This window comes from Canis lupus, chromosome 1, assembly GCF_003254725.2.
Source record: "Canis lupus dingo isolate Sandy chromosome 1, ASM325472v2, whole genome shotgun sequence".
NCBI lineage: Eukaryota > Metazoa > Chordata > Mammalia > Carnivora > Canidae > Canis > Canis lupus.
Window position 1 is genome coordinate 87,734,782 of NC_064243.1, and position 25,013 is coordinate 87,759,794.

Below are 25,013 nucleotides of genomic sequence, written 5' to 3' on the forward strand. Positions count from 1 at the left end.
GATGAAACAATACCTACTCTACTAAAGCTGTTCAAAAAGATAGAAAGGGATGGAATACTTCCAAACTCATTCTATGAGGCCAGCATCACCTTAATTCCAAAACCAGACAAAGACCCCACCAAAGAGGAGAATTATAGACCAATCTCCCTGATGAACACAGATGCAAAAATTCTCAACAAGATACTAGCCAATAAGATCCAAGAGTACATTAAGAAGATTATTCACCATGACCAAGTGGGATTTATCCCTGGGATGCAAGGCTGGTTCAACACTCATGAAGCAATCAACGTGATAGATCATATCAACAAGAGAAAAAAACAAGAACCATATGATCCTCTCAATAGATGCAGAGAAAGGATTTGACAAAATACAGCATCCATTCCTGATCAAAACTCTTCAGAGTGTAGGGATAGAGGGAACATTCCTCAGCATCTTAAAAGCCACCTACTAAAAGCCCACAGCAAATATCATTCTCAATGGGGAAACATTGGGAGCCTTTCCCCTAAGATCAGGAACACGACAAGGAGGTCCAGTCTCCCCACTGCTAGAAGTCCTAGAACATCGTTCTAGAAATCCTAGGCTCAGCAATCAGGCAACAAAAAGAAATAAAAGGCATTCAAATTGGCAAAGAAGAAGTCAAACTCTCCCTCTTTGCAGTTGACATGATACTGTACATAGAAAACCCAAAAGACTCCACCCCAAGATTGCTAGAACTCATACAGCAATTTGGCAGTGTGGCAGGATACAAAATCAATGCCCAGAAGTCAGTGGCATTTCTGTACACTAACAATGAGACTGGAGAAAAAGAAATTAAGGAGTCAATCCCATTTACAATTGCACCCAAAAGCATAAGATACCTAGGAATAAACCTAACCAAAGAGGTAAAGGATCTATACCCTAAAAACTATAGAACACTTCTGAAAGAAATTGAGGAAGACACAAAGAGATGGAAAAAGATTCCGTGCTCATGGATTGGCAGAATTAATATTGTGAAAATGTCAATGCTACCCAGGGCAATTTACACATTCAGTGCAATCCCTATCAAAATACCATGGACTTTCTTCAGAGAGTTGGAACAAATCATCTTAAGATTTGTGAGGAATCAGAAAAGACCCTGAATAGCCAGGGGAATATTAAAGAAGAAAACCAGAGCCGGGGGCATCACAATGCCAGATTTCAGGTTGTACTATAAAGTTGTGATCATCAGGACAGGGTGGTGGTAGTGGTACAAAAACAGACACATAGATCAATGAAACAGAATAGAGAACCCAGAAATGGGCCCTCAACTCTATGGGCAACTAATATTCGACAAAGCAGGAAAGACCATCCACTGGAAAAAGGATAGTCTCTTCAATAAATGGTGCTGGGAAATTTGGACAGCCACATGCAGAAGAATGAAACTACACCAGACACAAAGATTAACTCAAAATGGATGAAAGATCTAAATGTGAGACAAGATCCATCAAAATCCTAGAGGAGAACACAGGCAACATCCTTTTTAAACTTGGCCACAGCAACTTCTTGCAAGATACATCCATGAAGGCAAGGGAAACATAAGCAAAAATGAACTATTGGGACTTCATCAAGATAAAAGCTTCTGCACAGCAAAAGAAACCATCAACAAAACTAAAAGACAACCTACAGAATGGGAGAAGATATTTGTAAATGACATCAGATGAAGGGCTAGTATCCAAGATCTATAAAGAACTTATTAAACTCAACAGCAAAGAAACAAACAATCCAATCATGAAATGGGCATAAAACATGAACAGAAATTTCACCAAAGAAAACCTAGACATGGCCAACAAGCACATGAGAAAATGCTCTGCATCACTTGCCATCAGGGAAATACAAATCAAAACCACAGTGAGATACCACCTCACACCAGTGAGAATGGTGAAAATTAACAAGACAGGAAACAACAAATGTTGGAGAGGATGTGGAGAAAGGGGAACCCTCTTGCACTGTTGGTGGGAATGTGAACTGATACGGCCACTCTGGAAAACTGTGTGGAGGTTCCTCAAAGAGTTAAAAATAGAACTGCCTTACGACCCAGCAGTTGCACTGCTGGGGAATTACCCCGAAGATTCAGATGCAGTTAAACACCGGGACACCTGCACCCCAATGTTTCTAGCAGCAATGGCCACAATAGCCACACTGCAGAAGGAGCCTCGGTGTCCATCGAAAGATGAATGGATAAAGAAGCTGTGGTCTATGTATACAATGGAATATTACTCAGTCATTAGAAACGACAAATACCCACCTTTTGCTTCAACATGGATGGAACTAGAGGGTATTATGCTGAGTGAAATTCATCAATTGGAGAAGGACAAATATTATATGGTCTCATTCATTTGGGGAATATAAAAAAAATAGTGAAAGGGAATAAGGAGGAAAGGAGAGAAAATGAGTGGGAAATATCAGTGAGGGTGACAGAACATGAGAGACACCTAACTCTGAGAAAGGAAGAAGGGGTGGTGGAATGGGAGGTGGACAGGGGGTTGGGGTGACTGGGCGATGGGCACTGAGGGGGTCACTTGATGGGATGAGCACTGGGTGTTATGCTGTATGTTGGCAAATTAAACTCCAATAAAAAAAGGACTATTCTAATGAAATTAGAGTCTATAAAGACTTATAGAGATGGTCTAAAGTCAGCCATTAATCTACCATGATGCCAAAACTCTAATAAATACTATACCAAGTACTTTCACATAAATTTTTGTATCAAATTACTTGAGTTACTTTGCCAGGATAGCAATAAAATAGGTTATTGTTACCCACCATTAAAACACTCCTGTGCCAAGGCACACAAGCCAAGTAGGATCTGAGCCATACCCCCAAATATTAACAAATGGAAAGCATCCTACATATTTCACCATTTGGTTTCAATGTACATCAGCTAAAGGAAGAAACCTTAAATGCAGGAATTCTGCAAAAAGTAATAGCATTTAGGTTGACTTTGAAATCATTTCAGCAAATATGGCCAACTAGAAAAGCCAGCATCACTCAGCACCAACCAAGCCACCCAGTCTAGGGAGTCTAGGCAAGGTGACATGCACTCAAGACAGGATTCCTGCCTCACAGGGGAAAAGTACCAAGCCAAGACCAAGGCATGTCTTAGGAACCAGCAACCACATTATTTGAAAAATGGAAATTTTTAATTCAAATATTCCAAGAGAAGAACCAGTACTTCCTTTAATGGCTTGGTGCTCAAGGCCTGGCCTGCCTAAATGCAGCAATTAACATCTCCATGTTCAGAGTTCTCTTAGTTAGCCTATCATTCAGACATGCAGCATAGAAGAGTGGGTAAAACCATGAGCCTTGGCTTTAGACAATCTCAGTCCAAAACCTGGCTCCTCATTACCTGCTCTGAGTTCGAGCATGTTACTTGACTACTCTATGCTTTTGTTTTTCCCACCATAGAATGTAGATAATGAAGATGGAACAAAGTCACAGAGTTTTGTAGGAAATAAATGAGTTAGCACCCTTAGAATGGTGCCTGGCATATGATACATACCATAGAAGTATTTTCTATTATTAATATTAAAGTTATAAGTTATAGAACCCAAACTCAATTAAGAAAAAAAAAAAGAGGGAAATTAACAGCACATATAATAAAAATACCATCAGAGCTTTTTCCATACCTCTGCTTAGCTTCGTTTATAGATAGATGATCCCCCAGCAGAAAGATGCCCTCTGTAACTTGCCACCTGGAATGTTAGGGCATCTTGCCCCAAACTTCAATTACTATTCTAGAATGGTTTCTGAGTGGCTTGGCCTGGGACCTATGGCTCACATGTGGGCTTGTGGGAGGTGAGAGTGAGGAGAATCAGCCCACTAGCGTACAGCCTAGCAAAACTACACTGAATGGGAAACAAAAGGTCCTACAATGAGTAAGATGGGGAATCAAGCATGGGATTCTGGTCTGTCTCACTCCTGGTATTTTCACCCTATCACTCTCCACTTCACATTTTCTTTGTTGTTATCTTCATCACCATCATCATAGGGCATTTTTAAAAAACTTTTTTCCTTCTAGAAAAATGTTCAACATCTTGATGATATCTACCAAGAGACAGGCCCCACCACATAAGTGCCTGACTAGAAAAGAAAGCAAATGCCTTGAACTGTACTTGAAGAGAAAAAAAGAAAAGAAAAGAAAAGAAAAAACACCTCTTACTATTCATATTAAGTTCCTTTCTTCTGAAGAATGCTAAAGGTTTTACAGATGCTAAATGCCCCAGTGAGAGAAATAAATTGAAAGAGTTTAAGCTGCGGCCTGAGCTCACTATGGCTACTGTGAAGTATTCACTCCACACACAAATGGATAAGTGCTCTATGCCAACAATGAAAACTTAACTGCCTGAACTACTTTTTGGCCTCATTTAACTTGTCCATTTATGTGACTACAGATGCTTTTCTCCTTAGAACCATAACATTTTAGAGCAGGAAAGGACTTTACAGATCATTTGGTTCAATCCCCTCATTTTGCAGATGGAAACAACTGGAACTCAGAGAGGTTTATTAGCCAGCACAAGGTCACATAGCAGGTTTAGTGCAGGTCTAGAAGTAGAACACATCTCCTATTTTCCCATACCAGGCCTTTTCTGAAAAACCACGCTAAATCCAATAGCTACCCTGTGGTCCAAAACACTATTAATTTCTTTCTTCTCCAGTCATGTGAATCACATAAACATTTGGATAACTTCTGGAAACAAGACACATTTATTATAAAATTTTGACAGTATACACTAATCACTACCACCGGGAGACAATGAAATTTGGTAAAAATGATAAGACACAGTAGTTGCAGCTGTCTTTGTAAGAGGTCTACTTTTCATACTTCTCCATCCTCCAGTAGGTAGTCAGTACTTCTTGGCTGCCCTCAAACTGACACAGGCTCCTGTGCGCATGCTTCTCACACAGCGTGTATTCTATGCCAGAGTTGGCCTTTCCCTGTCAAAAAAAAAAACTAGCTTTTCCTATGAACCATTATTCCAGGACCATGCATGGTTACATATGCATATTTAAATAAGGGCTTCTGAGGAATTAGGTCTTAAAATTATATTTATACTAAATCTCATTTGCAATATTGGATCTGCTTGATACAGCTTTTGTCGTTGTTTCGTTTGTCTGTTTTGTTGTTTTGGTTTCTGGTTGGTTGGTTGTTTAATGGTCACAGATGCAGTCCAAACATTATATATGGAAAACTTTTCTCCTTAGAATGATGCAGCTACAACTGTCTGTTCCTATGGGCAACCATAAGATGATTTTGTATAAGATAATCAGTGAACTAGCCTTCTGTAAAGAGCTTCCAAATTAAATGAGTTGCTTCAGAATTCTTGAGAACAAAATAGGAGCACAAAAAAGGCCTCTTAACTAATTATATTCATCTTCTTATCCATATTTTCTATGTGCCTTAAAGGAAATGTGTCTCATTACGTTTCTGTGCTTTTAATATCTCCACCCATGTAATAAAAGAAGTGTATGTCAGAGACACTCTACACATACAACTGTCCCCATCTGAGACCAGAAGAACACTGTTGATGGCTGAGGTCTTCAAACCTTCCTGACTCTCACCCCTTCCATCCCTGGTCGATGTAAATTCCTTGGAAACTTACTGAGAGAAATGTAACCAACTCTCAAGAGTAACAACAATTCTAGTTCTAGACAAGTTCAATCTACCCTCAATGTATATACATCTCATTTTTAAAGTTATGTCATTGATACCACTTTTAGTCTCGACCTTCTTGCTCTCTATACTATAATTTTTAAAAATTTCTCATTTGGGGTGCCTGGGTAGCTCAGTATGTTTAAGTGTCTGACTCTTGATTTTGGATCAGGTCATTGTCTCAGAGTTGTGGAATTGGGCCCCATGTCACACTCCATGTGCTAGGCATGGAGCCTGTTTTGGAATCTCTCTCTTCCTCTCTCCCTGACCCTCCGAGGTCCCCCTTCCCTCACAATTTGCACTCTTTCTCTTTGTCTCTCTAAAAAAAAAAAAAAATTATCTCAGTCTGTGACATAGAAGGATATATCCACAGAGTCCTTTTCTCTAGTTAAGGTCAGGAGTGGTGTCCAAACATTCTAGTTCTTCTGATTTTCAGTATGTTCCAGAGATGTTTGCTGGCAATTTAAGGAGGAAAGGTGTGTGTCTTCTTCACACTGGTCCAAAATAAAGTGGGCTGGCTATCAGTTCAGTTACGAGAAAAGAAACAGACTGTCATATGCCATCACAATATAATAGATGTTATCTAAAAACTAAGATAAATGCATCTGACTAATGTCTCCTTAACAAAGCTATTCCTATATTCTGATTTTTTTGTTAAGCGGTAACTAGAAGTTTAAATTTACATTATGATTACAGCCTTTCTTTTATAAGTTGAAGCACATTACTTTGGTCCATTAAGCAAACTCATTCTTATTCATTGCCTTTTAAAGTTGACATTTAACTTCCACAGCTGTACAGTTGGCAAGAAGCAAAAGAATATTTAATATTAAAGAGAGAAGATTCTAAAACATAACAGCATTCTATGGTATGGTACACCCTGCAATTAGTGTATGTTAACTTAAAGGAGAAATTACATATGGAATTAGTGAAGGACAGTTGAAGGTGCTCATGTATTTATTTCCTTGATAATAATCAAATAAGGCAAACAGGTAATTTAGCAATTCAAACTAATAAGGACTGATTTTCTAAAAGATTATGTCTTCTAATGCATTTATCAGAATAGAACTGGAACAACTTTTGGTTCTACAGGCCTCGAAGCCCTAAATCAAATAAGATAAGAAACAGCAATACCTCTCTTCCTTAGAATTTTCTGTTCAACATCAGAAATAATTTATTCATTCAAGAAATGATTACTGTGCAGCGGCTATAGGTCAAGTTCTCTGTGAGGCACTGAGGATAGAGCTGTGACAGCCTTGCCCTTTAGAGCATTGAGTTTAGCAAGAAAGGTAAACAGGAATGCAAGTAATTGCAATCAAGATGAACAGTGTTAGGATGAAAGGAGCACAGAGTGTTATGGACACCCACAAGGGACCTACCAAATCGTGGGGGCTGGAAGTAGCAGTAGGAAGGGAAGGTCCTTTGGAGGAGATGACATTTCAGATGAGACTTGGCAACTTCAGAGTTAAGATTAAATGTACACATTGCATTTTGCTTCTTCAAAAAGCTCCACTAAAACCATATCAAAGAGGCTTTAAAAAATAAACCTATAAGAATAAGGAAAACAGGAAAAGGGACAAGAGAACCACATTTTAGAAGCTTAAGAGAAAATGAACAAGTAGTCTCTGACTTAGCAGAAACCTAAATAAATCCTAAACCAGGAAGGAAGGATTGGGTTAGCACTACTTGAGAAGCAGTTAGAGCTCCAGGCCCCTCTGCCATTCCCCAATGCTGGGTAACTGACCCTCCTCTCTTCCAGCAAAAAGCTGGAAATTTATTCACTAGAAAGGGTAAAAGAGAAAGTCATTGATCAACAACATGGTTCAGTGCCCATACATAATGAAAGATGAATAGTGATGTTCCAGCAAAATACCTTGCTCACTCCAAGACTTTTACCTGTCAGATGGTCAAGTAAGGGCGCTTCCTCTGGGGAATCTGATCAGCCCAAGAGGGAAGACTACTGACATCAGGGGTTCTGGTGGGAAAAAAAAAAAAAAGACTCATCTAGATCACTCCAGTAAAGCTCCAAGTCAGTAAGCTTCACTCTCAGGCTCTTAATCATGAGCAGAAAGGCAAAAATTATCAGACATCTCAAGAAAGCCTATAGCATGGAAGATAAATACCATACAATAAAAAAACAAACAAACAAACAGAAACAACAAATCATTTTAGAGGAAATAGAGGCTATACATGGAGAAAAATTTTAAGAAAAACAAGCTATCATTAACATTCCTAGATAGATGATATTACAGCCATGAAATTTAAAAAATGATTCTATAAAAACAAAACCAAAAATACTCAACAGTAGGGTTGAAGAAACAGAGAGTAGATAGTAGAAGCCAAAAATAAGACAGACAAGAAAATTAGAAGACCAGGCCAAGCAATTCAACATCCAAACAAAGGATTTCCAAAAACAAAGAATAGCGAAAATAGAAGGTATAAATTATCAATGAAATAAATTAAGAAGACTTTGTTGAATTGATAGGGGTTTCTAGGCTGAAAGAGTTTGCCAAGTGTCCAGCCTGGCCAACTTGCACAGCACTTAACATGTATACATCAATTACTGTTTTAATTATCTTATGCATATTAACTTACTTAGTCATCACGGCAACCCCAGAACATGGACACCTTTATAACTTTCATTTTACAAATGAAGAGACTGAGGTACAAAATGGCTAGGAAACTTGTCCAAGATCACACAGCTGGTAAGTGGCAGGGCCAAGATTTGAAGGCAGGTAACACAGCCCTGGAACCTACTACACAATACTGCCATGCAGGAGGCAGCACCATTGGAAAATTTCAGAATACACTGCAGACAGTTCTATATGATTTTTTAAAACCAGAGTTAGCTATTATTTCCTTAGTGCATACAGAGCCTCATCCTTGACCACGAAACCTGAGGGGATACCCCATGTAGACTCCTGTTCCCACCTCCATACACAACTTTCTTCCTTCCAATACCCTGGCCTATGAATTTGAGTCACATCAGAAGCTCTAAATTCCTATTCCTCCTTCCCAGATCCACAAGAATACTGCTTTATACTTGAGGTCACCTCCCTGCACCGAAGTTGAAAGATGTGTCCTTGGAGAGTAAGTCAGTGGAGAATGAGAGGCTCTTCTCTCGCTCAAGGAGCACAGAGCCACACAGTTGCTACCCAACACATGACAACCATTGCCTACTACTTTTTATGGGTTCTATAGTTATGCATGGCAGGATAGTAAGTCTGAAACCAGTCCTTGTGTGCCTGAAGATACCTTTATTTGATCCTCCCATTTAAATAGTTCTAGGTTCAAAATTCTTTTCCTTCAACACTTAATGTTAGGCTCTTGCATCCAGCGTTGATGCTGGAAAATGAACATCAACTTGATTTTTATTATTTTCCTTACTTTTGCCAACCGTTTCCTTTATTTCCCCCAAATAATACAGCTTTAAATTCCTGTTCCATTTGTTGCATCAGGTCTGCTCCTCTGGGATAGGGTGCCTATGGCTTGTTGTTCTTCATGATACTTTTATTCTTTAGGTGTGTCATGATATTTTTTAACTGGGACTTCATCTGTATTAAAACCATCGGCTGCCTCTACTTTGATGACTACAAGGGTGGCCCATTAATAAGAGAGGCTCAGCTGGTATCTTCACTGTGAGGGAGGGAGAGAGGAGTTAAGCTCCTCTACTGCAGGTCTCGGGGCTTAACTGCACTTGTTTTCACTGGCATTTCTTTTTCTGTTAATGCACTGCCTAGTTCCTCCATATCCAAGACTGCTTTCTCAAATTGGAGTTGGGAGAGACAACTCAGGGCCTCGTTGGCCATCTGTGGCTGGCATTACATATTTCAGTGCTGAGATCAGTTTCAGGGAGGTAGACTACTAGCATCAAATCATCTACTAGGCAAAACCCTAGTGTCTTATTTTCTGTCCTGGACTGAAACCAACAGGCAAAGTCAATTCAGAAATATCCAACCGGAGCATATACTCCAAGTTTGCAAACACAATAGACAAGGCTTATTCAGCTCCTGTGTAAGCCTGGTCGACTGAGATCACAGTTCCTAGTCTGGACTAGCTCAAGGCTCCATCCAGAAGCCAATTTTTGCCTTCTCTCTTCTCCCTTCCCATCTCCCAGCCCTCTCCTCCTCTAAGCCTATCATTTTCTTTAGAGTTTCTCAAAGTATTGACTCAGTTTTCAAGTCTGCCTCTGGATTCATTCTGCCTTTCCATGTCTTTGCTGGAATTTCCAGATTTCAGTGCAGGGAAGGGAACCAGCAGAATGTTTACACCTTCATGAAAGCCAGAAGTCCACCATCCTCAGAGATCATCCTGGGGATACTCAGTATGGACCTTCCAGTCCACTTAAGTATGCTACAGCAGGTTGTGGAAGACATAGGCCAGGCCAGCCTCACAGATGAGTCAAGGTTAGGACCTGCACTGTTAAAACACCAGGCCAGAATTACAAGTGATCAGTGAAATGGGGTGGGGCATTATCATTTAGGACACCTTCCACCCTAACCCCAGGCAGACTGCAAAGTAGCTTCATTCTAATGCTAGACATTTTTCAAAGGAAGCAAAGACATTCAAATTTCTGGTAATGATGACATGTACTCATATCTACATAATGCACAACTCAATACTTAGAATTTCATCATGCTTGTAAGTACCCATATTTCTGTGTCACGTATCTATCTATAACATCATTACAGAAATTACGAAAGTTTGTCTGCTTTAGGAAAATGAGTGGAAGACAAATTTTCCTATAGTAACAAGTCATGCTGCCCCAAAATAAATATATATTTTACCAGTAAAAAAAATAGCAGTCTATTGCTATATAGTCAATTCTCATTATTCATAGTAATGTTCTATAAAGTTGCCGCAAACACTGAATTAGCAAATACTGAACCATTGTTCTTAGGGAAAACATGGGGTTAAGGTTCCTGAGAGCCTCTGGTCACAATATTTGGTTTTAAGTGTGTTTCTGATTAAAGACATTTTATTTAATATATACTGTTATTCATTAACAATGAACATGGCCAACAGCATTATAACTCAGGCCTGAAGTAAGTTTATCTAACACATGTATTTTCTCCATAAGTCACATCACAAGTCTTCTTGTGCTGGAGACATTAGACAGTGCTTTAACCTCATACTCACAAGCCATTTCAAACAGCAAAATCACCAACAAAAACCACACACAAAAATGCAAAAATTATGGTACTAAATAGACTGTGAAAAGGACACGTGTGTATAGTATGAGAGCTGAACCAAGAAGGCAGAGTTGTGCTTTGCTACATCTCACCTGGAAATGTGCACATGAGGTGGCTCACATTTTTCACCACTCAGTGTGTATCCGTGAATGACACTGTGAGTACTGATTTGGGGGGTTACAACTAAATTTTAGCAAGTAGGAGAACTTGCAAATATGGAATTCATTGAGTAATGAGGATTGATCATATTGTTAGTGCTTGCATTCTGATGGGGAAAAAACTCTAGTTATTAAAGGAGTTTGTAAAATGCCACGTTACAGGGTATTTTGTTGACCCTGGTATACCCCTCATCCTCTCACCTCCACAAACAAATCTCTTGATTAATTAAGAGACATTTTGTGCAGGAGAACATGGCAGAGGAGCAGGGGTCCTCAACTCACCTGCCCCACCAACTTACCTAGATAACTTTCAAACCATCCTGAAAACCTACAAATTCGACCTGAGATTTAAAGAGAGAACAGCTAGAACACTACAGAGAGAAGGGTTTTCACTTCCCCTTCAAGGTAGGAAAGCGGGGAGGGGGGGGGGGAGGAAAAAGAATCGAGTGGGGGAGGGGCCCCACGAGGAGTCCTGCTAAGGCCAGGCAGAGAGAGTCTCGGTTACAGGAAAGCCCAGCCCCGCAGAAGCAGGAACTTTAAAAATCTGCACTGGATTCTTCCCGGATGGAAAGGCACTCAGCAGGGAAACTGGACAGAATCACAGGAGGGCAGTGAAGCCTCCAGTCTCCCGGGGTCACTAATAGAGGAAGTGTGTCTGGGGGAGACAGCATGCCACAGACTGTGGGCCGAGCTCTGTAAAGGCTAGAGTGCACGCCCGGCGGTGCCTCAGGGAGAAGCCGGTGGGTCAGGCGGCGGCTCCAGGGGGAGGGCACTGCACCCTGCTGCCTTTGGGAGCCGCAGCCCGGGCGCACGATTCCAGCAGCACAGGCCCCAGATCCCAGGGTGCTGGGGGACACAGCCCAGGATCATGCACTCCCCCCGGGGACAGGCAGAGGCAGGGAGGGCACAGGACAGCGAGGACTCTCCTGCTGTGCAGGTCAGTGCCCTCGCCCCCAGAGCATCCAGGCCAGTACGGACTGGGAGACTGCGGTAGTTACTGGGTGAGCTGACTCCAGAGCTGGAGAGCTGGCCGCTGCCAGTGTTGTTAGTCTTCCTTGTGTCACACTGTGCCTGGGAGGGGTGGGGCCGCCAGGGGACAGAGACCTCACAGGACAAACAGCTCCCACTGAGCCGCACCTGGCAGGGGGCGGGGCAGCGCCCCCAGGTGCACACACCTGAGAATCAGCACAGCAGGCCCCTCCCCCAGAAGACCAGCTGGAAGAACAGGGGAAGAGCAAGTTCTTGACCAAGCAGCGCTGGAAAGCTCCAGGGGAAGTCAAGGGATTTACAGTATATAGAACGAGAGGATACCCCTCCTATTTTTTTCTCTTCCTTTTTCCAGTACAACTGGTTTTTCTATCAGACTGTAAATTTCCAATTTTTTTCTCCTTTCCCACCTTAACTACAATATTTTACCATCTCTTCATTTTTAAGATTCTTCCTTTTTGACTTTCATATTTCTACAATTACAGGTCCTAGATATATTTTCCACTTCTAGATTCCCTTCAACATACTCAACTTAATTTGGGGAGATATCAAGATATGTTTTTTTTGTTTGTTTTCTGTTTTTGTTTTCTCTGTCTCATTTTGTTCTACAATGGCAGAAGTTAATACCTTCTAAAACATGACCAGCATGCACCCAGAACCAAGTGGTATACTGTGCTGGTTCATTCTCTGAGATTCCTTATTCCCATTCTGTCCCCCTCTTTTATCTCATTTATGTTTTGGTGGTCAATGTTGGGGCCTTCTACAAGTATTTCTGGTTTATATAATTTGGGACTGAGCATCTTTTAACATACAGAACTTAATATACTCAGAAACAAGAGGATCACCCTCTAGAGCCCCTCAGGTAGAGTATATTCTCCCTCCACTACAACTTTATCACCACCACCATCTCCCAGACGCCCCCTTTTATTTTCTTTTCCTTTGTTTTCTTTTTTTTTTTTCTCTTCTCCTTTGGGATTTTGGCCCTTTATTTTTTATTACTTTGTTTTAAAATTTGTTTTTCACTTTAGTGGTCCTTTTTTGTATATTGTTTTGATCTTTGTTTTCAATTTCTGGTCTCTGACCTCAGCAGAATCATCTAGGATGAAATTTACTTAGGTCATGGTTGATATTCTTGACTCAGCCCCCTCATACAGCCAGAGCAAAATGACTAGAAAGAAGAACTCACCACAAAAGAACGATTCAGAAACAGTACTCTCTGCCACAGAGTTACAGAATTTGGATTACAATTTGATGTCAGAAAGCCAATTCAAAAGCACAATTATAAAGCTACTGGTGGCTCTGGAAAAAAGCATAAAGGAATCAAAAGATTTCATGACTGCAGAATTTAGATCTAATCAGGCCTAAATTAAAAAACAATTAAATGAGATGCAATCCAAACTGGAGGTCCTAACAACGACAGTTAATGAGGTAGAAGAAAGAGTGAGTGACATAGAAGACAAGTTGATAGAAAGGAAGGAAGCTGAGGAAAAAAGAGAAAAACAATTAAAAGGCCATGAGGAAAGGTTAAGGGAAATAAATGACAGCCTCAAAAGGAAAAATCTACATATAATTGGGGTTCCAGAGAGTGCTGAGAGGGAGAGAGGGCCAGAAAGCATATTTGAATAAATCATAGTTGAGAACTTCCCTAATTTGGAGAGGGAAAGAGGCATTCAGATCCAGGAGATAGAGAGGTTCTCCCCCCAAAAATCAATAAAAACCATTCAACATCTCAACATTTAATAGTGAAACTTGAAAATTCCAAAGATAAAGAGAAAATCCTTAAAGCAATGAGAGACATGAGATCCCTAACTTATACGGGGAGAAATATTAGATTAACAGCAGACCTCTCCACAGACACCTGGCAGGCCAGAAAGAGCTGCCAGGATATATTCAGGGTACTAAATGAGAAAAGCATGCAGCCAAGAATACTTTATCCAGCAAGGCTCTCATTCAAATAGAGGAGAGATAAAGAGCTTCCAAGATAGGCAGAAACTGAAAGAATATGTGCCCACCAAACCAGCTCTGCAAGAAATATTAAGGAAGATTCTGTAAAAGAAAGAGGAAGCCCAAAGAAATAATCCACAAAAACAGGGACAGAATAGGTATTACAATGACACTAAATTCATATCATTCAATACTAACTCTGAATGTGAATGGGCTTAATGATCCCATCAAAAGACGCAAGGTTTCAGCCCTAATAAAAAAGAAAGACCCACCTATTTGCTGTCTACAAGAGACTCATTTTAGACCTAAGGATGCCTACAGCCATAAAAGGTTGGAGAACCATTTACCATTTAAATGGTCCTCAAAAGAAAGCTGGGGTAGCAATGCTCATATCAGATAAATTAAAGTTTATCCCAAAGACTGTAGTAAGAGATGAAGAGGGACACTATATCATACTTAAAAGGTCTATCCAACAAGAGGACCTAATAATCATGAATATTTATGCCCCTAATGTGGGAGCTGCCAAGTATATCAATCAATGAATAACCAAAGTTAAAACATACTTAGATAATAATACACTTATACTGGGAGACTTGAACATGGTGCTTTCTGCAAATGACAGATATTCTAAGCACAACATCTCCAAAGAAACAAGAGCTTTAAAAGATACACTGGACCAGATGGGTTTCACAGACATTTACAGAACTTTACATCCGAACACAACCGAATACACATTATGCTCAAGTGCACATGGAACTTTCTCCAGAATAGACGACATACTGGGTCACAAATCAGGTCTTAACTGATACCAAAAGATTGGGATTGTCCCCTGCATATTTTCAGACCATAACACTTTGAAACTGGAATGCAATCACAAGAAGAAATTTGGAAGAAATTCAAACATGTGGAGGTTGAAGACCATCCTGCTAAAAGATGAATGGGCCAACCAGGAAATTGGAGAAGAATTAAAAAGATTCATGGAAACTAATGAAAATGAGATACAAATGAAGATACAACTGTTCAAAATCTTTGGGATATGGCAAAAGCAGTCCTAGGGGGGAAATACATCACAATACAAGCATCCCTCAAAAAATTGAAAAAAACTTAAATACACAAGCTAATCTCACACCTAAAGGAACTGGAGAAAGAACAGCAAGTGAAACCTACATCCAGCAGAAGAGAGTTAATAATGATCTGAGCAGAAATCAATGAAATAGAGACCAGAAGAACTGTAGAATAGATTAACAAAACCAGGAGTTGGTTCTTTGAAAGAATTAATAAGATAGATAAACCATAGCCAGCCTTATTAAAAACAAGAGAAAAGACTCTAATTAATAAAATCATGAATGAAAAAGGAGAGCTCACAACCAATACCAAGGAAATACAGATAATTTAAAAAACATATTATGAGCAACCATACGCCAATAAGTTAGAAATTAGGCAATCTAAAAGAAATGGACGCATTTCTGGAAAACCACAAACTACCAAATTTGGAACAGGAAGAAATAGAAGACCTGAACAGGCCGATACCCAGGGAGGAAATTGAAGCAGTCATCAAAAACCTCTCAAGACACAAAAGTCCAGGGCCAGATGGCTTCCCAGACAAATTCTATCAAACATTTAAAGATGAAACAATACCTACTCTACTAAAGCTGTTCAAAAAGATAGAAAGGGATGGAATACTTCCAAACTCATTCTATGAGGCCAGCATCACCTTAATTCCAAAACCAGACAAAGACCCCACCAAAAAGGAGAATTATAGACCAATCTCCCTGATGAACACAGATGCAAAAATTCTCAACAAGATACTAGCCAATAGGATCCAAGAGTACATTAAGAAGGTTATTCACCATGACCAAGTGGGATTTATCCCTGGGATGCAAGGCTGGTTCAACACTCATGAAGCAATCAACGTGATAGATCATACCAACAAGAGAAAAAACAAGAACCATATGATCCTCTCAATAGATGCAGAGAAAGGATTTGACAAAATACAGCATCGATTCCTGATCAAAACTCTTCAGAGTGTACAGGTAGAGGGGACATTCCTCAGCATCTTAAAAGCCATCTACAAAAAGCCCACAGCAAATATCATTCTCAATGGGGAAACACTGGGAGCCTTTCCCCTAAGATCAGGAACACGACAGGGAGGTCCAGTCTCCCCCCTGCTATTCAACATCGTACTAGAAGTCCTAGGCTCAGCAATCAGGCAACAAAAAGAAATAAAAGGCATTCAAATTGGCAAAGAAGAAGTCAAACTCTCCTTCTTTGCAGTTGACATGATACTGTACATAGAAAACCCAAAAGACTCCACCCCAAGATTGCTAGAACTCATACAGCAATTCAGCAGTGTGGCAGGATACAAAATCAATGCCCAGAAGTCAGTGGCATTTCTGTACACTAACAATGAAACTGGAGAAAAAGAAATTAAGGAGTCAATTCCATTTACAATTGCATCCAAAAGCATAAGATATCAAGGAATAAACCTAACCAAAGAGGTAAAGGATCTATACCCTAAAAACTATAGAACACTTCTGAAAGAAATTGAGGAAGACACAAAGAGATGGGAAAAGATTCCATGCTCATGAATTGGAAGAATTAATATTGTGAAAATGTCAATGCTACCCAGGGCAATTTACACATTCAGTGCAATCCCTATCAAAATACCATGGACTTTCTTCAGAGAGTTGGAACAAATCATCTTAAGATGTGTGTGGACATTGGGCTCCCTGCATGGAGCCTGCTTCTCCCTCTGCCTATGTCTCTGCCTCTCTTTCTCTCTCTGCGTGTGTCTCTTATGAATAAATAAAATAAAATCTTAAAAAAAAAAAAAGATTTGTGTGGAATCAGAAAAGACCCTGATTGGCCAGGGGAATATTATAAAAGAAAACCAGAGCCAGGTGCATCACAATACCAGATTTCAGGTTGTACTACAAAGCTGTGATCATCAAGACAGTGTGGTTCTGGTGGCACAAAAACAGACACATAGATCAATGAAACAGAATAGAGAACCCAGAAATGGGCCCTCAACTCTATGGGCAACTAATATTTGACAAAGCAGGAAAGACTATCCACTGGAAAAAGGATAGTCTCTTCAATATATGGTGCTGGAAAAATTCTTCTGCCACATGCAGAAGAATGAAACTAGACCATTCTCCTAAACTCAAAATGGATGAAAGATCTAAATGTGAGACAAGACTCCATCAAAATCCTAGAGGAGAACATAGGCAACACCCTTTTTGAACTTAGCCACAGCAACTTCTTGCAAGTACATCTATGAAGGCAAGGGAAGCAAAAGCAAAAATGAACTATTGGGACTTCATCAAGATAAAAAGCTTCTGCACAGCGAAAGAAACCGTCAAGAAAACTAAAAGAAAACCTACAGAATGGGAGAAGATATTTGTAAATGACATCAGATGAAGGGCTAGTATCCAAGATCTATAAAGAACTTCTTAAATTCAACAGCAAAGAAACAAACAATCCAATCATGAAATGGGCATAAAACATGAACAGAAATTTCACCAAAGAAAACCTAGACATGGCCAATAAGCATATGAGAAAATGCTCTGCATCACTTGTCATCAGGGAAATACAAATCAAAACCACAATGAGATACTACCTCACACTAGTGAGAATGGGGAAAATTAACAAGACAGGAAACCACAAATGTTGGAGAGGATGTGGAGAAAGGGAAACCCTCTTGCACATTGGTGGGAATGTGAATGGTACAGCCACTCTGGAAAACTGTGTGGAGGTTCCTCAAAGAGTTAAAAATAGAGCTACCCTATGACCCAGCAATTGAACTACTGGGAATTTACCCCGAAGATTCAGATGCAGTGAAACGCCGGGACACCTGCACCCCGATGTTTCTAGCAGCAATGGCCACAATAGCCAAACTGTGGAAGGAGCCTCGGTGTCCATCGAAAAATGAATGGCTAAAGAAGCTGTGGTCTATGTAAACAACGGAATATTGCTCAGCCATTAGAAAGGACAAATACCCACCATTTGCTTCAATGTGGATGGAACTGGAGAGTATTATGCTGAATGAAGTAAGTCAATTGGAGAACAAACATTATATGGTTTCATTCATTCGGGGAATATAAAAAACATTGAAAGGGAATAAAGGGTAAAGGAGAGAAAATAAGTGGGAAATATCAGAGAGGGTGACAGAACTTGAGAGTCTCCTAACTCTGGGAAACGAACAAGGGGTGGTGGAAAGGGAGGTGGGCAGGGGGTTGGGGCCACTTGGTGACAGGCACTGAGGGGGCACTTGACGGTATGAGCACTGGGTGTTATACTATATGTTGGCAAATCGAACTCCAATAAAAAAAGGTACAAAAAAATTATTTTCTCAGGATAAAGGAAAAAATAAAAAGAAACATTTTGTGCAGTCTGCAGTAGTTTAGGATCTACTAACATTTTGTACTGATCCGGTGGATGTCTAGTAAAGAGAGCTCCAAAGCCTGTAGTAGGCAATCCAGTGTCCCTGGAAACAAGACAGAAATTTTTAGAAAATATGTCAGGTGACATTATAAACTTTCAAAGCCATGTAAAACTAATTTGGGCTTGAAATTCTTCATCATTTTTAAAATTTTTTTTATTTTTTATTTTAATTCCAGTGTAGTTAACATACAGCGTCATATTAGTTTCAGGTACACTATACAGTGATTCAATAGTTCTGTACAAAGAAAGTACTATTTAGATTGTAGTTGGCTCATAATCTTGTTGTTCAGGCTGCTAAGACAGGGAGTGACAGTAGTACATATATGGCTTTAGGTTGGACTGATCAAACAAATGATGGCACTTGGTATTGGGAAATAGCTTGTGGTTTTATATTAATAATTGTAGTAATAAAATTGGTAGTACCTATAATTGAGGATATATCTGCTAAATGTAGGGGAAAAAATAGGTCAACAGAGCTGCATGAACTAGATTACTGGCTGGAGGTGGGTACAATTCAAATTGCTCCAGCAGTAACAAGTCAAGTACTTGCTTCAACTGTTGATTATGTGAGTAAGAATAACCATGAAGGTGGGAGTAGTCAGAAACTTATTTACTTGAGAAGATGCTATCAGGAGCAACAGTTATTAATGGTATTGGTCAGTTTCTGAATCCTCCCTCCAATTGTAACTTGTATAACCATGAAGAAAATTATTACAAATGCATGGGTGATTACAGCTGGGGCTGAATTTTTATGATAATTTTTTAAAGGACATTCATGTTTGCAACTTTCATGCACTTTGCAAAATAAAACGTCCCAATAGTAAATGAAAAATTCAGCATTTTTTCATTGTTTTGACTGCATTTTCCAACAATTACAACATAAGACAAAAATTTATGGAAAGACTTCCATGGAATTGCAGGGCGCCATGCTGCAGGACTACAGATAGGAGTAAGAAACAGTTCCGACTCTCACAGAACTATTTTGGAGGAAACACACATACATATAAATAATTAGAATGTAGTCCAACTGTTATGTAGAACATAAACAAAATGCTCAGAGGGCAAGAATATAAGAGCAATTTCTCTTGACCAATGACAGCTTACCTAATTCTTACTGCTTATTAAGTAATATTTCTATGTGCATTTCATACTTCTTTTCACCTAAACTTCAGAACAACCTATGAAGCAGATACTTTTATAATTCCCATTCTATAAGCTGACAAACTGAATCCTGTAGACACTATTGCACAAGAAAATTGTGGAGTTGGTGTTCAAACCTAAATAGAACACTGACCAGAAAAAAAATGCATAAAGAGGAAGTAACATTTTAGCTGGATCCAGAATGGTTAATGCTGATTGGCAAATAATTGAGGGAAAGGGAATTCCAGACAGAAGAAATGGCATGAACAGAAAGCATGGAAGCTTGAGATATGTTCATTTTGATCAATGCGTTCCTCCCATGTGTATCTGGGGCCACTATGCATCCTCACTACTCACTCATACAAATCCTTTCCTGCGTGTATATGTTCTGTAAGCAAAGGAAAGTATCAAGGATACCTTTCAATAATCCCAGAGCTCATTGTTTCATCATTCAATAAAGCCTTTTTCTTTATGTTAGCCAATTCTCTGTTTAAATAAACTTGTGCCATTTGTTCGTGTGTTTCTGATATCCAAACCTGGAAAAATAGAAATGACATTATGAGAAAAACAAATATATTGCCCAAAAAATGGTCAGTTACTGAGATATTTTTGTTGAAGTACATTCTGATTGTAATTATTGATGCTGTTGACATTAAAAAAAAATTAGTACTCTCTCATAGCAGTTCAACTCTTCCATCATAAATATGTGAAAATGGCCATTCCTTACTATGCATTATTGGAAAATGAAAAAATCAAATTGGTTGTTTCTATGAAATGCATTCAACTAAATACTAACTCTCTGTGCTTTTTACTTTTTTCTCAAGGTTAGTATATTTTAACTTCCCTAAGTAAGAAATCTTTGTAGCAATCACTTTGTAAATCACATCGGACTCAGATACCAGCACCACCACTACCTACATCATCCAATCTCTATCAGAGAATTACTCAATAAATTATCAAGTGATTATTACTATGAGAAAGACCTACAAATTTTAAGATATACTCAAACCAATTGAAGAAGCCTCATGAGTACTATCTTGGAAATCTTATGAACAAAAATGGATGCTGTGGATTCAATATTTTTCCCATTCTAAACTCTAGAAGATCATAAGTGTGGAGGTTCACAGCAGAGTAGCAGAACTCACCACCACCAAGACAACCCATTTCTTCCCCAAACCTGAAGACTAACTTCCCTAAGACATCCAATGAAGCCCTAGATCATATTAATCCCATCAGATTTTGTTTAAAAAGAGAGAGAAATCTTTGTTTAGATATTTGAAAACTTCAGCTGTAAGAGTATCATAGCTGTAGTCAAACACCTTTGGTCCACTTTGGGTTGGTATAATAAAGTTCTGCTACAACTAGGAAACTACCCTATTCAAAGCAATTTTAACTATAGTCTCTGGCCCTGGTTCCCTGCTCTACTCCATGGCTCTATAGATCCTTGGCTTCTCTAACAACTGCTCTCTAAGACCTCAACCTCCTGAATCATCAGCCACCCAACCCAATTCCCCAGCTTTGACTCCTATACCTTCTGCTCAACTACTCTTTCTCATAGATTCCCAGGTTCACAAGTCAATGGTAAGGGACACTGTATTAAGATTCATATTATATATTTTAATAAAAAATAAGACATTTCTTTTGGGAAAAAATTACTAGGCACCATTTTGTTTTAATGTGTAAGACTGACTGAAAAATTAACTTGAGATAATGTTCCAATCATTTCAGCAGTAAAATATTTTAATAATCAATTAATATCTTTGAAAATTATATGAATCAAAGATATTTTCAAATGATATAATGAGGAGTTAGAAAAACAGATAATAGCATTAATGGATTTAAATTTATCAGACATTGTATTGAGCACTTTATATGCATTATTTCATTAAATACTTAAAGCAACCCTATGAGTGTTGTGTGTATCAATTATGGTTACAGAAAGAAAAGAACAATCAAATGAGGAACCGAGTAGGGTTTAATGAAGGATCTATTTATAAAAGTGTTCTCAGCATTCAGAAAATCAACAACATTGAAGCACCTGGAGGGTAGCAATTGTGGAGAACCATAGGGTAGAGTAGCTACTGGAACCTAGAAAGGCCTATAACTGTAACAAGAAGGTCACTTGGAGTTTCAGAACAGACACATAGTATCTTAGTCCATATTTGGATTGCCCTTACAAATGCCATAAACTGAGTGACTTATAAACAACAAAAATTTATTTCTCACAGTTCTGGAGGCTGGGAGGTCCAAGACCAAGGCCTCAGAAGTGCCTGGTGAGAGCCTGTTTCCTGGTTGAGGGACAGCCATCATCTGCCCTCACATGGCAGAAGGTCAGAGGAAACTCTCTGGGGTCTCTTTGATAAGGGCACTAATCCCATTTCTGAGGACTCTACCCTCATGACCTAATCATCCCCCAAATGCCTACTTCCTAATTTCATCATCCTGAGGGTTAGGATTTCAACATTTGAATTTTGGGGGGTTACAAACATTCAGTCTATAGCATATAACCAGTGCCAAACTATGGCCCTGTAGGGAGAAAAACACAGGAATAAATGTCCAAACTAACTCTCCTACCACCTCTGCTCACCTGGCAGTACCTTCTACAGACTAATCCCAACCAAAAGGCAGAAGGCAAGGAAGCTCACTGAAGCTGTCCATAAAGGTCAGCCTCCATGGTACAGAGCAGAGTTGAGAAGGGGGGAAAGTAGATCTGAAGGGAGAAATAAAAAAAAAAAACACTTGGAATAGTTCATCTTCATTTTAAGGAAGGAAAAACTGAGGCTGAAACAAAGTAAGCTAGACCCAGCTAAACCAGTGAGAAAGGAGATGTTCCACAATTCAAAACATGCAAGTCTGACTCCTTCATTCATCGATCCGTATCTATGAAGTGTCAGGCTAATGTTGTAAACAAACTCCAGAGACTTAACTCATGGGATAATGGTCATAACAACAGCGCATGGCTAGACACTATTCCAAATGTCTTCATACCAAATGTTCATGAAAATTCTATTATTCCCACTTCACACCTGAGGAAATAAAGACATGGAAAGTTTCAGACTCTTGATCAAAACTGCAACCTGGTGAGTGGTAGAGCCAAGAATCAGAGAAGCCATCTGTCTCCACGACCCACTCTTAACCTGTTTCCTGTGCCAGGGGCAAATGCTGTCCCTCAATATTGGATCTCCCATCTTCATCAGTAATAGAACCCCAAAATTTTAGCTGGGCACCTGGTGTTTCAGACTACATTTTCTAGTCTCTTTTACTTAAAAAAAAATTTTAAGTTTTTATTTAAATTCCAGTTAGTTGGGCAGCCCTGGTGGCTCGGCGGTTTAGCACCACCTTCAGCCCAGGGCCTGATCCTGGAGACCCGGGATCAAGTCCCGAGTCGGGCTCCTTGTGTGGAGCCTGCTTCTCCCTCTGCCTGGGTCTCTGCCTCTCTCCCTCTCTTTCTCTCTCTCTCTTTCTCTCTCCATGTGTCATGAATAAATGAATAAAATATTTTAGAAAAAATTCCGGTTAGTTAACATACAGCATACTATTAGCTTCAGGTGTACAATATAGTGACTCAACACTTGCGCATGACACCTGGTACTTATCACAGCAAGTGCACGTCTAGTCTCCTTTATACTTAAATATGACTAGTGACTGATTCTGAACAATGAGCATAAATAGAAGTAATTTATACAACCTCCAGGAAAGGTCCTGCTTCTGTTTTTCTTTTACCTGCTGCATGAAATGTGGACATAGACAAGTATCTGGCAGCCATCTTGGGCTCTGCACAGGGATGGCAGGATAGAGAGCTGGAAGGAGCAGGTTTCTGACAAACTTTCATATTAGTCCTGACCTACTATCATCCAGACTTTTTACATGAAAGAATAAAACCTTATGTGAAGAACCACTGTTGATTTGTGGTTCCTGTTGCATGTGGGCAAACCTAATCCTACACCATTTTAATGTGAAAAATCACTTTGGTCTAGAAATGTTCATAACCTGACATAAGGGTGGATAATTTATAAAAGCACTGCCATATGTTTAAAAGTCTTTGGGGCTTTATATATATACGTGTACATATATATACATATATGTGTATATTTTTATCACAAACTGGAGATTGGCAATGTGGTTTGTGAGATAGCTAAATTAACATAGCACAAACTCCCAGGATAACCACTAAAACTTCCATTAAATTTGCATAATAAGATCTAGCTTGACTCAAATGGTAATATAAAAAAAATCTAATGTGTGTTTAGGAAGTTCACCTCATAACATCATTCTTATTCCCCATTTTCCTAAGTACCAATTTTTCTTAAAGTTCCAACTTCTAATCTTTCAATATGAACTCTTCCTCTCTGTGTGGCATTTGAGAAATCCCAGTAGTGGAATAGTGACTGATGCAGGAAAAGAGAAATTTATAATTCCCCCTCAAGTTCCACATTTGAGGGTAACCAGACTCTGCTGAGGATAACTTACCTCTAGAAGATTCATTTTAATTGATCACTAATTAATATTTCTTTTTTTTTAAGGTTTTATTTATTTATTCATGAAAGACACAGAGAGAGAGAGGCAGAGACATAGGCAATGGGAGAAGCAGGCTCCGAGCAGGGAGCCCAATGTGGGACTCAATCCCAAGACTCCAGGATCATGCCTTGGGCCAAAGGCAGGCGCTCAACCACTGAGTCACCCAGGTGTCCCACTAATTAACATTTCTTTCTGGTGTTGCTTATAGGACCCCTAGAAAGCAGACTCCTCTGTTGCATACTGAAGGAAGTACAGATATGTTCTGGGTCAAGTTCCCTCTGTGATGCCACAGGGCTGCTTCAGGAGTAATCAGACCTCAGTCAACCATGTTGCCAACTTCAGGGTAATACTCAAACTCCCTGCCCAATATCCTCAAGGCCCCAACTACAGCAGGAAATAGCTTATCCCCTGGGGAAAGGGAGTGGAGCTCAGCATGGAAATTCTCTCCAAATAACTCCTCCAAATTCCAAATACTCTCAGCCAGGTCTCTTCAATTTCAACCTTTTCTTTCTTTTATTAATCTTCAAGGTGGATGACAGACCAAGAGGCTTGGAATCAGTTACTGCCCAAATGCTTTGCCTGTTCTATGTGACAGATTTAGCATCTCACTTTGGAATAAAGAAGTTGGCATCTATTATATTAGATCTTCAGTCACAACTGAAGAGTTTTATTTTACCGTGTTAAATAGCACTTCCTCTACCAACTGTAGCTTTTTTTGTGCCCTTGCCAAAAGGTCATAATCATCAACAAGTAATATACAGACTTATAGAAAGTCTATCTTTAAAAAAGGATGATTGTTATTTCTCAGCAGCAGTTTTGCTCTTGGAAATTCTGGTTCTGTTTTCATGTCTAGGAGAACTCAGTAGTAGTTCCATATAGAGATTATTTAAAGGACCTCAGAGAATCAATTTGGTTCCCTCTCTATCATTATTTTGAACAACTGGAACTCATAGGGTATGATCAGAA

At 39.4% G+C, this 25,013-nt stretch overlaps 1 protein-coding gene across 10 annotated transcripts in view; it reads right to left on the bottom strand.

Moving 5' to 3' along the window:
* Window positions 1-25,013, bottom strand: part of CFAP95 (cilia and flagella associated protein 95) — a 134,709-nt gene that overhangs the window by 38,391 nt on the left and 71,305 nt on the right. For 8 of the 10 annotated variants that reach the window (XM_025423349.2, XM_025423350.3, XM_025423346.3 and 5 more), the window contains 2 exons: window positions 19,947-20,065; window positions 18,364-18,432 (listed from right to left, as the gene is read on the bottom strand). In XM_025423349.2, coding sequence (XP_025279134.1) covers window positions 18,364-18,432; window positions 19,947-20,038 — 161 coding nt within the window. In that variant the 5' untranslated portion in view covers window positions 20,039-20,065. Of the gene's footprint in view, window positions 1-7,044; window positions 7,213-7,561; window positions 7,641-18,363; window positions 18,433-19,946; window positions 20,066-25,013 lie in introns of all 10 variants that reach the window. The other 2 variants (XR_007401172.1, XM_049092150.1) reach the window with 2 other exon arrangements.